The sequence below is a fragment of the Petaurus breviceps genome, unplaced genomic scaffold (genome assembly GCF_028583685.1).
Source record: "Petaurus breviceps papuanus isolate PSGF00001 unplaced genomic scaffold, PetGlider_PUasm1.0 37, whole genome shotgun sequence".
NCBI classification, from domain to species: domain Eukaryota; kingdom Metazoa; phylum Chordata; class Mammalia; order Diprotodontia; family Petauridae; genus Petaurus; species Petaurus breviceps.
The window spans coordinates 76,601,473-76,614,856 of NW_027186296.1; the positions used below are offsets into that span (position 1 = coordinate 76,601,473).

The 13,384-nt window shown below is 49.5% G+C and overlaps 2 protein-coding genes across 4 annotated transcripts in view; both read right to left on the reverse strand.

Annotated features, from left to right (window-relative positions):
• NPM3 (nucleophosmin/nucleoplasmin 3) overlaps window positions 1-13,384 on the reverse strand; it is a 390,782-nt gene that overhangs the window by 158,172 nt on the left and 219,226 nt on the right. The gene's annotated exons all lie outside the window — the stretch shown is intronic.
• Window positions 2,099-13,379, reverse strand: POLL (DNA polymerase lambda). 3 transcript variants are annotated; one of them, XM_069098774.1, is made up of 9 exons: window positions 12,995-13,371; window positions 11,376-11,515; window positions 10,183-10,477; window positions 9,803-9,941; window positions 9,021-9,338; window positions 7,738-7,911; window positions 7,149-7,277; window positions 3,614-3,782; window positions 2,099-3,277 (listed from the first exon to the last, which is right to left on the reverse strand). In XM_069098774.1, exons 1-9 carry the CDS (start codon window positions 13,024-13,026, stop codon window positions 2,913-2,915), a joined length of 1,761 nt encoding a protein of 586 aa, XP_068954875.1. In that variant the 5' UTR covers window positions 13,027-13,371; the 3' UTR covers window positions 2,099-2,912. The 3 variants fall into 3 exon arrangements, with proteins under 3 accessions (XP_068954875.1, XP_068954876.1, XP_068954877.1); XM_069098775.1 differs by lacking the exon at window positions 7,738-7,911 and having other exon boundaries at window positions 12,995-13,379; XM_069098776.1 differs by lacking the exon at window positions 12,995-13,371 and having other exon boundaries at window positions 10,183-10,364; window positions 11,376-11,514.

Genomic DNA, 13,384 nt, shown 5'->3' on the forward strand with positions numbered 1-13,384 from the left:
TCTCATGACCAGTAAGTGTCTTTTGAGTCCAAGACTAGCATTCTCTCCACCACCCCAACGATGCCGCTCTGAAGTGAATGTGGCAGAGGACATTCTGGAATGAAGCCAGGGGCTAGATCAGGTGACCTCTGAGGCCCCCCCAGCTTGAGCACTCTATTTCAAGTTTCCCAATCATTCTCCCCAACTCTAATCTCTTTTGAAAATCCATCTGTCACACCAAAGCCAATGTTTTTTTTGCATGTTATTCCATTGTTTAGAAAATGTTAATAGTTTCCCTTTTTCTACTGCATGATCTCAACTGTCTCATCACCTGAGGCCCCATATGGCCTTTTAAATGTTCATGTTCCTGCCAAGATGGTGGCGTAGAAGCAGGAAAACTCCATTGCCCCCTCCATAACCACCTCAAATACCTATAAAAATGACTCTAAACAAACCTAAGGGCTACAGAACCCACACAGTGACAGAAATAAACCTCGCACTGAAGACAGCCCAGCAGGCTGGCAGGAACAGTCCATCACAGTGCAATGGGAAGAGCCCAGCCCCACGTGAATCCAAAGTGGCCTCAGGGTGGCCACGACCAGCCCCAGCTAGAGGGACTTCGGAAGAGTGGATCACTAGCAGCTGTGGCAGTTTTCAAGAATTATCAACCCATAAATGCCAAAGACAAAGTAAGAGTTCAGTGTGGACTTTGTGGGAACAGGGGGTCCAGGAGAGTAGTCCGGCCTCTGTCCCCAGAGGGAGAAGTGTCTAAGGCATGGCAGCTGGTGCATGGCTGCTTCAGAGCTCCTGGCCTGCAGATTGTAGGGGGACCAAGCAACCAATCTGAGGGATATTCACTCTTGTTTTAACCTGCTTGGATATGGATTGCTGTCTAGGGTAGAGGTCCTAGGGTGTGTAACCAGTGTGCCAGAGCCAGTGGAGGCTTCAGAGAGGGCATCCAACTAATAGCTCCAGCAGCTGAGAAAACCCCAGCTATTTGGGACAAAGCTCTCCTTTCTGGAAGCAGAGTTCTACTGTGGCAAAAAGCTCAAAAGTCAAGTAATTGAGTGGCAACATGAGCAAGCAAAGGAAGCGAAGCAAGCACAACAATCCGACTTTGGACTCCTTTTTTGGGGATAAAAAGGATTAAAGCATGGAACAGAAGGAAGACAACTAAGTCAGAATTCCTGCACCAAAAGCTTCCAAGAAAAATATGAACTGGTTATAGGCCATAGAGGAGCTTAAGAAGGATTTTGAAAACCAAATAAGAGAAGTGAAGGAAAAATCGGGAAGAGAAGTGAGAATGATGCAAGAAAATCATGAAAAGTCAACAACCTGACTGAAGAAAATAACACCTTAAAAAATAGACTAGCGGGCAGGTAGGTGGCACAGTGAGTAAAGCGCTGGCCCCAGAGTCAGGAGGACCAGAGTTTGGTTCTGGCCTCAGACACTTAACACCCACACGAAAGAACTAGCTGTGTAACCTCGGGCAAGTTACTTAACCCCAATTGCCCTCCAAAAAGGCAAAAAAAAAAAAAAATAGACTAACTCAAAGGCAAGAGGCCCAAAAAGCCAATGAGAAGAATGCCTTAAATGTTCATGTGCCCAGGGCAGCTGGGTGGCACAGTGAATAGAGCTCCAGCCCTAGAGTCAGGAGGACCTGAGTTCAAATCTGGCCTCAGATACTTAACACAAAAACTGGTTGTGTGACATTGGTCAAGTCACTTAACCCCAATTGCCTTCCAAAAAAAAAAAGGCAAAAAAAAATGTTCATGTTCCCCCAAACATGGCCTAACATGTTCATTTACAATGATGCTTTTCCTCCTGAGGTTGCCCCACCTACAAAGACCCCCTCCCCACCCCTCCACCTGGAGTCTTCAAAGCTCCCCCTCTTTCAGGGAGCTTTCCCTGACCACTAGCACTCACACTGACAATCTCACCCTTCTCCAAACTCCCAGTGCACTTAGCTGATATCATATGATTAGAACCTAATTATTCTGTTTTTTGTGTGTGTGTGTGTGTGTCTTTTCTGCCTAACTAGCATGGGAACTCCCTAAGGCCAAGGAACCCACCTTCACTTCCTTTTCTCTTCCACAGTTCCAGCAAAGTACACAGCAGAGTAGATAAATGCATTTTTATTGATGGGCTAAGGAGCTCTAACACACACATGCCCTACCCCTACTCCCCCTAAATCCTCCATCTCTTGGTTTTAGGGGTTCCAATTCCTGAGTCAACTTGGGCTGACTCAGTTCCTGTCTTAGTTGCTATCATCCCAGACAAACTAGGCCCAGACAGGGAAATGCAGGAGGGAGGGATTACAGATACCAGAGAACAAAATGTCAAATGAATTTTACTATTCTCTCAGTCTCCCCTCACATTGCTCAACCACAACACACACACTCTTGCACTGGACCACCCTCTTTCTCTGCCCCTTCAGAAGCACAGGAAGTGAATAGAAAAGGGGAACACAAGCTGACCACCTGCTGTAACCATCATTCCACTCCGCAAAAGACACTCTATCTTCCTGGTGCTTGAGTGCAAGTGGGCCAGGAGGTGGGACCCTCTAGGTATGCCTGGGTCCTAGGCACAGGAAGTGGGTCAGACTGCATGGAAGCCACCTGCTGCTTATTAAACTGGGGCAAAGGGAGGAGTGAAGCATATAACAAACAATACACTCTAGGGCAATAGAGAGACACACACTCAGCCTGCTTCTGGGAGGGCCAATGGATGTACTTCCGGGGAAAAGCGACGGCTCATCAACAGAGCTCCCAGTGCAACGTGCTAGGGCGAATGGTGATCACTCTCTGGTTCCTTGTCAAGCAAAAGAAACTCCAAGGTGGGTAGGGGAAAAGGTCCCAGTCAGTGGTATGTGAGTATAGGGGGGTCTCCAATCCCACTTTGGTGAATGATTTGAGGCTGGGAGAGGGGGAGGGTCACCAGTCCCGTTCAGAGGGCTCACGGTATGGCAGGCCCAAGAGTCTGAAGACATCCTTCTCTGTTGGGGTAGGCAATGCCCGACCTGGCCCCACCTTGGTGCCATGGCCATCACGCACCACAGCAGTGCTGAGCGCGTGCTCTGACAGGCTCATGCCCTTTGTCTTGGCCAGAGCCCTCATGGAGCGATTAAAGTAGGCAGAGCCAGTGAAATACAGTAAGGCACAAGCAAACTCGCTGTAAGGTACCACAATGATGTCCAAGCGCCGGTGGGGATGACTAGGCCCTGGCAATTGGCACACGCCCAGATACTTCTGCTGCTGCCCATTATCATCCTGGCTGACCAGGTCATCTGTCAGGAACCCTGTGCCAGGAAGGCCAAGAAGGAAAGGGAATTAGGAGATGGTGGGAAAAGTCTAAAACCCACCCCTCAACTCCAGTCTCTTCTTCTCGAGTTACTAGAAATACAGATCATCAGGACTAGAAGCTCCTTGGAGACAGACAGCCCTGAGAAGGGCAGTGACTTGTCCAAGGTCATACAGCTAGTTAATAAAACTCAGGACTTTAATCCAGGCCTCCTGATTTCCACTCATGTCTCTTGGATCACATCATGCTCCCTCCCCAGTTGGAGTTTCTTCCCAGCTCTCATTCTTTGAGGAACCTCCCACTCACTCCAGGAGCCCCCGGCCTGGGGCTGTACCTCGCTGTCGAAGGGTATCCAGGATCTGGCTGAGGATCCCCTGGTGTGATCTTCCATCTGGGTGAGTGACCAGCACGTCCACATCCCCACATGTCGCCTTACCCCGGCGATATGAGCCACATGCCACGGAGAGCAGCCCAGGGTTGAGGGTATGAGCTGCCTCCCGGACCTACAAGATGGGGAAGCAGAGGCACTGGTGATCAGGGACCACCTCCAGGCCCCAAGCCAACCCCTCTCTGGGAATGGGGTAGTCACAAGCGCCACTCCAGGTCCAAGAATGGACCTAGGAGGGTTGAGAAAATGGACAACAGAAACTAAGTGCCCTGGGCAGGAAAGTGAAAGGTAGGCAGGAAAGGGGACATGGAAGGGACAGGTCATCCTCTACTTTTTATAAGAAAAGGATGACAATGGAGTGTGGATGGCAGACAGAACTGACCAATAGGAAAGGACCATTTCTACACCTCCTTTTACTGGCTGGCTCTTTCCCTTCGGCCTTCAAACATGCCCATGTCCACATCAACATCCACATACTCAAAGTCTTCACTTGATCCGACCCTCCCCTGAAGCTCTTGTCCTGTAGCATTCCTCTCTTTCATGGTCAAATTCCTAGGAAAAAGCTGGACACAGCTCCCTGCAATGTGGCCCCCATCCTTCCCATGGGACTCTGTGCAGGGTTATCATTACTCTCTTGACTGTTAAATCCCAGGACCTCATCTGATAATGCTAACTGCCCACCTAGTCATGCTGGAGACTCTTCCCTCTGTGGGCTCTTCTGATACCAATTCTGTTGGGATTCTCTTCTGGCCTCACATGATCCTTTGTAATCTCCCTAGAAGGAGTACACCTTGGGGCTCTATCCCAAGCTCTCTCTTCTTTTCTCTCTCTATACTCCTCTGGTGATCTCATCAACTCCCCTGGATTCGACTATCACCTCTATGCAAATGACTCTCAAATCTACATATCCAACCTCCATCTCTCCCCCAAGCTCCAGTCTCAAATTTCCAACTGCTTCCTGGACCACCTCTACCCAGGGCCCCCACCGGCAGCTGAAATTCAATATTCATTATCCTTCTCCCTAAACACACCCTCCTTCTGACTTTCTTATTTTTATCCAAGGCACCATCATTCAGATTCAAAACTTGGGCAGTATCCTCAAAGCCAAGGCTGCCAAGTCCTACTGATTCCACCTCCTGGGCCCTTCTCACTTTGTCTTTTTCTCCCTACTCCCACCACAACCACCAGATCCAGGCCCTTATCACTTCTCACCTGGACTACTACAATGACCTCCTAATCACTTTTCCTCCAAGTCTCTCCTCTCTTGGATCCGATCTGCACAGAGAAGAGAGATACTCTTGGAGTTCCACTCTGATCATGCCCTCTCTTTTGCTGAGGCACCTTCAGTGGTCCCCCACTGCCCTTTAGAGGCCTTCACAATCTGGTTCCAGTTTACTCTTTCTTGGACACTTACGATGCAGCCAAAGAGGCCTGCATTAGCTTCCCCACGGATCATGTTTTATTTCTCACGCTTTTGCACAGGCTGTGGCCAGAATGCTCTTCCTCTTCACCTCCACTTCTTGGAGACCCTCACTCCCTTCAAGGCTCAGCTTCAGTGGCAGCTCTTTCAAGAAAACATTCTGCCTGATTCCAATTGTTAGCGATTGCCACCACCACCATCACCATAGATTTTGTATGTACAAATACTGTGTTTTCTTATCTATGAAAATATCATATCCCTCTAGTAGAACAAAAACTCCTTAAGAGCATGGACTGCTTCACTTTTTAATTGGTATTCTGAGTCTCTGGCAGGGTGTCTGAAACACAGTAGGCCCTTAATAAATCCTCGCTGATTAACTGATTGATTTAGCACTGTGTTACTGAGGGAGGCTGCAGAATCAATCTTATAGAAATACTGAAGAGCAGGAGAGACTTGCCCCACTCCCCCCAAATCTAACTAGGCAGACAGGATATATAAAGCCTAGGTTCTCCCCCACCAAATCTATGAATTTAAAGGTTGGAGGAGAGTCTATATGAAAGGGAGGTGGAGCCTGAGGATCAACCAGGTGCCTAGCACCCAGGGCCCAATCTTTGATGGGGGGAGGGAGAAGATCCATACCCTGTCTCCTTATGGATTGAAACAAGGAATAATTTCCACCTGGAGGATTATCCTTCATTAAGGGGAGATAAACTCATTAGACTCCATCCCAAAGACACAGAGGTCTTTCTCATGCAGATGGCCTTCCCACCTTCTCTCTAGGAAATGAAGATTTTTTTTGGCCTTCCAATGGATAGAACCAGGCCTCCTCAGTGGTCTCCTGACAAGCGGCATCCACTAATCCCTTAATTCCCTTCTTGGGCCTATCCCAAGGGAAGGGAGGAGGGGCCTGGGATGCCTAATTCTATCAAAAGGCCTCTGAATGGGACCCAAAGTTTTCGGTCTGTTCAAACAAGGAAGAGAAGTGCTTCAGATCTAACTCAAGTTGGGGGATGGGGGTGGGAGAATGTATTCTTTATGCCTGGGCACCAAGAATGAGTGACAACGTCAGCACGAATAGTTCTGCCACAGTGATGGATGGATACGGGGACAGCACAGCCTAATCTTGGTGCCTGTCCCCAGGGGTCTCCCCATCTTCACTCTATGCCCCACATTGTCCCTTGTGTCTCCCACAACTACTATAGTGACCATCCTGTCCTGCCTTAATGGGCTTTTCAGAAGTGCAGGCTCTGGCAGTCAAAGGGGAAAAGGCTTTCGGATAAGGGAAAGGAAGGCAAATTCAATTCACTTTAAAAAATGTTTAAGTGCCTCTTATGTTCAAGACGGTGCCCACATACAGGCAGCACTAACATGTTACCCTAAGCTCACCCTGCCACTAAACAACAACCCCAGCAGTAACTCTGCCTGAAAGCAACCTCTAGCCTAACTCCAAACACAATCCAATGTCAGATACAACCTCAGAGGCAGTGTTATCCAGCGCAGAGAGTAAGCCTGGCCTGGGGCATGCAGACCTATTCAGTCTGCCCCTTTGGGACACTTCACCTTGGAGCCTTGTGCTTTCGAAAGGTGAGGAGATTAGCCGAGGTGCCCTGAGGGGCCTTCTGATTGTTACATGCTAATTTCAATCTTCACCCAACTCTAAACTAATAAATCTGAAGTCTTAGTCCCTGTGAGAAGACAAGGAGATGAGACTATTGGCTCTGAAGGTAGCCACTCTTCCCAGAAGCAGAATGGGGCCACCATCCTTCCCCTACCCAACCGTTCTCTATCGCTCCCCTTGACTCTGAAAATAATGGTGTGGATGCTTCCCACCTGGAGGCTTTAGGGAAGCCAAAAAAGCCAGCTCTCCCCCCTTCACTCTCGCCTTTAGGCCTTTGCTGTCTGCCAGACTCTCACTTCCCAACCTCCCTGGGCAGACCATCATGAGCTCAGTTCGGGAGGAAGGTGGAGGACACACGTCCTACCTGGTGAGCTGTATCTGAAAATCCCTTCCCTTTTCTCCCAGACTGTCCCCCCTTTCCCCAACTTGGGGTTTCTGCTCACAGTCTGCTCGATCTCTGCAGCCTCTTCCCTGGGTATGCGCTTGAGGAAGTCCTCATAATGCTTCAGGCCGATGGCCTGCTGAGCAGTCAGGGTGGCCTGACTTTGAATGTCCTCCAGAGTCCGGAAGCCCTGAAAAAGCCAGCCACACAGTAGGAGGTAGTGAGGTTCTAGGTCCCAGGAATACTCCGAGATACCACCTGAAAACACTGGTCACTTATACAGGGGTCCCAGTCATCCACCCAATCTCAGGGGAAGGACTGATGGGGGAGCATCCCTAGGAAAACAGACTCAGTTCCCAGAGAGAACCAGGAGAAGAAGAATCTTTTCTTTTCTAAGAAGGAAATAATAGAAAGCATCCTGAGCTCCTGGGATAGCTCTGGGGAATGAGGAAGGGGGTAAGGTAGGAGGAACAGGTTTGAATAAGCTTAGGCCTCGATCTGAGGAAAGAGACTATCTGGATTTTACATTCCCAACAAAGGGCAGATCTGAATTACAACTAAATCAAGGGAGGTCACCCATAAAGAGCTCAGGATCAGAGGAGGGAGTTGATATAGTAATGAGGGGGGTGGGGCTGGGGCAGAGGAAAGACCTGCTGGTACCACATCTGGGCAGTCTTGCTTCCAACTCCCCAGATACCAGAGAAGAGCTCTAGGACAGGTACACTGTCACTGATATGGTCCAGTTTCCGAAGATGACCACTGTCTACAATCTCCATGATCTTCTCTGCCATGCTCTTTCCAATCCCTGGGATGCCACAGGCTTCCTATAGAATGTAGTAACAATGACACAAGAAGCAAGTATGGAAGAAGAGAGGGAGGGAGACTCCGATGAACAATCTATGACTGTGCTGGCCTGGGGGGCTCCCTGAAGCTCAAGACTAGCTAAGGGCAAGTTCAGGGTGGTAGAAAGCTACATGATTATATAAACTTGGAGCCAGAGATAGGGTCAGGACACAGTGGAATATAGGGTAATAATCCCAAGGACAAGGAAGGCCTCAGCAACAGATGTAATCACAGGTAAAAAGCCAGGACTCAGACATCCTGTCTCCTAGCATTCAGGCCCTCCTCTCACCCAGATTACTGCAACGACTGTCCTCTCTCACCCTGCTGGTCCATCATATGCCTCTCAGTCAAAATAACCGTCCTTGAATGCGTGACTTCCCACTCAAACAACCCCATGGGCTTCCAGGTTCCTCCATCAAATAGAAGACCCTCTGTTAAGCTTTGAAAGCCTACACAAGCTGGCCCTGGCCCCTCTTTCCAGTCCCACCAACATAACTTCCCCTCCCACACTATTCCAATCCAGTCAAACTGACCTTTGCTCTGCTCTCACCCCGTAGCCCACCTCCCATCTCTTTGTTCTTGCTTTAACCATGTACCTATCCAGCTCCTACATCTGGAATGCCCTCCTTCCTTTTTCCCTCTGCCTTTCAGATGTAGCCCAAGAACCGGCTTCTTCCTGATCTCCCCACTTCTGGGGCCCTTGCTCCCAGGACAGTATCTTGTACTCAACTAGTTGGCATATTTTTTTACTTACTAACTTTAGGTTTTTGCTGTATGTATTTTTCCATGTATTTTGTCTTCCTCCATCGAATGTAAGCCTCTTACAAGTAGGAACTATTTCATACTTGATGCTTGTATTCTCAGTATACCCAGGAAGAGCTGAATATTTCTTGAGGGTTGTCTCCTTGCTGGTTGGAAGACTTCTGTATTCCCCCTCCCCACCCTGCCTCTCCAGAGTTCTAATCAGAATAGGGGCTCCCTAACAATAAGAGTGTTTCTCTTCCCTCAGAAGGAGGGCTCTCTTCCTTTGGACTGTGGTTCCCTGAAGTGGAAGCCATAACTCCTGCCCTGAGGCATTCAGGGCTCCTACCTGGTAGGAGGTGACAGGCTTGTGAAAGCTCTTGAGGGCACTGATAGCCTTGGAATAGCTTAGTGACCGCCACCTGTCACCTTGAACAGTATAGGCTTTGGCCAGCACTTCCAGCTTCTCTGTAATGTGAGGATTATGGTTGGTCTTCTTCTGGCTAGAGGGCTGGGAACACACCCACTTATCACTGACAGTGGGGGCCAGGCTGGGCTCAGCATCTCCTTCAGGGGTGCTTGGGTATTTGCCAGTGATCAGGGTTTCCAGGTCAGCTGAGGTAACCTGTACTTCCTCCTCGTCACTGCTTTCATCATAAGAGTTAGGCTTGAAATAGAGAGAACACACAAAATTAATCCAGGCCCTCCTTCCTTTCCCTCTAACCAGTGGCTCCAAGAGCAGAGGCCATGACTTTGCCCTTAGTCTGGGATTTTCCTGGGTTTGGGAATTGTCTATTCTCTGTCAGATTAGGGTTCTTCCATCATAAGGGGGACTCCAAGAAGGGAAGGACCATGCTTCCCTCCATCTGAGAGGGAGCACCCTAAGGAAGGGACCATGGCCCTTCCTTCCTCCCATAGCACCCAGCCCAGGGCTCTACCCCAGGACAGCAGTGAGGTGGTACATGACTGCTGACTGGATGCCAGGGAACAGCAAGCCCTCCTGCCCCAACTGGGTGGAACTTTCCAGACTATCTTTAGATCATAACCCTTGGGCACTGACTAGTTTCCTGAAGGTCTCCCAGATTCCTACAGCCTAAGGAGAAAACAATGGGATTTGGATGAGCACCTGACCTGTGGCTGGGTGCTCAGTTTTGAGTGTGGCTCCTGAGAGGGGGCAAAGGGTGTAGCAGAAAGCAGTCCTGCCTGGGCTGAAGTTCCAGAGGGCCCTGGCTGGAAAGATGTAACCCGAATGTCTGCCTTGTCCAGGTACCTGCAGGGAGAGTGAAATGGCAGATCACTGAGGCACCACAGTTCTTATTCCCAGGCTACACTGAGACCTTTCCTGCCCTGGGCCTTAGTCTGACGACTTGTTTAGCAGGGATAATGGAATCAGACTTCTCTAAGAATTAGGAAAACCCTTGGGTGAGTGGCACCTTCAGTGGTTCATCTGAGGTCCGTTCAGTGGGGCATTTGCTACTGTAAATGAAAAGATGCAATGATGCTGGGCTCACCTGTCAGGGATGAAGATAGTGAATCCAGCAGTGTCCACCAGTTTCCGTTCTTGCAGGCACTGGCTCAACCAAGCTGACTTTATCATTTGGACCCCTGGGGGCAGCTGGGATAATTTCAGGAGGCGGAGGGCTCGCTCACAGTCTACAGCTTCATCCACTACAATGTGCGTGATCCCTGGGGCCTGAGGGGAGCAGATTCGGCCCCCATGCTGGAGGATTTGCTTCTCAAAGATCTCTGCCCGGGCTCGACCAATGCCCGCGGGTAACACATGGACTTGCAGTGGGCTCAGCCACTCTGCATAAGAACCATCCCAGTTCTCATCACCATCTGCCTTCTCTCTCCTCTATCTCCAACTCAAAGCATGGATCAGAGAGTGAGCAAGGTACAGTGTAAAAAGTGTTGGACACAGATGGAGTTATGTAAGATTTGTTTCATACAAATTAGTTGTGTAAGAAGTCACTTATCTCTCTGATCCTGTATTTCCTCACCTAGCAAATGGGGAAAGATATTATTCCTTTACCCATGCAACAGCATTGGTTTTATTATGGAGAAACTCCCTCTTCTTTTTCCTCCTCTCCCTGAAATTACAGCTCAGGGCAGCCTCCTCCAGGAAGGTCTTCTCACCCATTTTCCAAATTGCCAGTGTAAGAGGCAGCTAGGTGGCACAGTGAAAAGAGAGCACCAGCCCTGGAGTCAGGAAGACCTGAGTTCAAATCCGACCTCAGAAACTTAACACAAAAACTAGCCATGTGACCTTGGGCAAGTCACTTAACCCCAATTACCCTACCCTTCCCCCCTCCAAAAAAAAAAAAAGCAAATTGCCAGTGTAATCCTGTCCCTGGACCCTTCTATACTTACTCTATCCAAAAGGGCCATTGACCTAGTTTTCCTTTAGTAGTCTCCCTAAGGACACTGGTTCTTTCCTAAGCACACAGTTCAGAGGTCTGATCTTCAAATTTTTCTAGGCTTTTGATGGGTCCTATTCACATTGAGGGCTTGGGCATTACAGCCTAACTGAATACAGGACCAGGTTTTGGTTTGGGGGGGGGCAGGGCAGTAGGGTACAAGATGTCAATATGCTCTAGCAGACAAGCTGGAAAGCAGGGTTTCTTTGGAAGGCTAATTGCACATACATTCAGTTTAGCGGAGGGGAGGCTAGGAGAGAAGGGTTGGGGATGGATACAGAGCTCACCTCCACCTCCTACTTCTTCCTTCTTGGAAATCTTCATGAGTCCACTCTTGTCTGAGTCAGTTTTCATTTTCTTATGTTTGGGAAAGGCCTTCAAGATCCCTCCAGGTTCCATGGTTAGAGCTGAGATTTGCCCCTTTTCTCTAAGGATAAATGAAGAAAGAAGGGTAAGGAAGGCCAAAGATCTCCCCTCTTTTGCCCCAGAGAAGTCAGTCTTAAAGGGGCTGTCCTAGGACCTACCCAGGCATTAGAAATAAACTAGGCTTTAGTCCTAGCTTAGTGATACAAACTTGTTCTCTCATCTCAGGAACAGGTTGGAACCACTGGGTTGTTCTTTCTGAGACAAGAAAGTGACCTATCCCCTAGGGAACTTAACCCAAACCTATGGCCCTTACCTGACTCCTACTTCTCAATGTCTTTACAAAGCAAGGGTATGGAGAGAGGCTCCACAGTTAGGAAAATGAATGCATAGAACAAGGATCCAACAGCCTCTGCAGAAGACTAAGAGGGCAAAGTTTGGAGCAGGGACTGTAATTCACACCATAGACTTAGTCATTTGCTACCCACAGAGAATATAAAGGTTTTATTTTTTTTTTAAAGGTTTAGCTTTTAGATTTGGAATAGGAGGATGTAGGTTCAAATTTCAGTTCTGCATTTAGTACCACTTTAACCTCAGGTGGGTCATTTTTGAACATCTTTGGGCCTTAGTTTCTGCACTGTTCAAATGAAGGGGGCTCCAGGACAACTTGAGTGACAAGAAAACACTTTCATCTTTGTGCTGTGAAAAACTGCAGGTCTTTGGGGGGAAGAGTTTGGATAGCTCAGTGATGCTGGTCCCTATTCTGGTCCTGGGGAAGGAGCAGCTCCCAGGGCCTCAGCTCCCCTGGAGATGAAGGTTCAGGAGCACCCTTACTGAGTAGGAAACATACAAATGTGTGTGTGTCTGTCTGTTTGTGAGTGAGTGTCTAAGTGTGTGTGTGACTGGAAAGTCGGAGGAGGCTTGTGGGGATACAGGAGAGAGCAGATTGGGGGATCACTGTTTTGGGGTGGTGGAAAGGAGAACGGGGAGAAAATTTGTAAATCAAAATCTTGTGGAAATGAATGTTGTAAACTAAAAATAAACCCAAAAAAAAGTGTGTCTGTATGAGCGTATGTGTGTGAGTGTGATTGTGTGAGTGTATGTGTGTGTAAGTATATGTGAGTATATGTGAGTGTGTGTGGCTGAATGGCCTTCCTGGGTCAGGAGGAAGCTATCAGGTGCCCCTCCATCTGGGTCCCCCTAAGCTTGGGGGCTGCCTCCCCTCCCTGAGATCATGCTCCACCTGTTAAACCAGGTACTCCAGACATTTTTCCACCTGGGTGCGCCCCGGGAAGGGGGGGAAGGTGTCTGGCTCATTTATTTTCATACTTTTCCCCCCTCCCCCCCCACATCAGGCCTCACTGCCCCAGGTGGCACGTGGCGCAGGGACAACGCGCTGTGTCTTCCTGGGGTTGGGTTCAAATCCAGCCTCTGACACTTCCTAGCTGTGTGACCCTGGGCAAGGCACCTTTCCTCTGCCTACCTCAGTTTCCTCATCTGTGAATTGGGGATATAGGATCATCCTCATTGCGAAAACACGTACCTCCCAGGGTTGTTGTGAGGAGCAGCTGACATATGTGCCAGGCGCTTGGCACAGTGCCTGGCACACAGTGGGCGCCTAATAAATCCTTCCTTCCGGGAGGGGGCGGTGCCCAGGAGGATGGCCGCCCCGGGAGGGAATCGAGGTGTCGGCCCCTGGCATTAGCCCGCACGCGGCCGAGGCCCCGAAACCACATGGGGGCACTGACCCCGAGGACCCGAACACTCCACCTAGAGGCGGGAATCTCCCGGTTCTGGCAGCGGCGGCCTCCGCAGGCCTGGCCCCCGCCCCCGGGAAGCCGGGCTCTCACACTGAGGTCCGGTCTCTTTAGGAGCCCCACCCCCACCTTAAGGGCTCCAAGAGGCCAGGCAGGGAGGGGTACCCCGGCTTGCA

Coding starts and splice junctions, on each gene's coding strand:
- POLL (XM_069098774.1), bottom strand. CDS start 13,026: ATGTCAGCTGCTCCTCACAACAACCCTGGGAG. Junction 9,339..9,802: donor AACTGAGCACCCAGCCACAG/GTCAGGTGCTCA, acceptor CTCTATTTCAAG/CCTAACTCTTATGATGAAAG. Junction 7,912..9,020: donor AGCCTGTCACCTCCTACCAG/GTAGGAGCCCTG, acceptor TACATTCTATAG/GAAGCCTGTGGCATCCCAGG.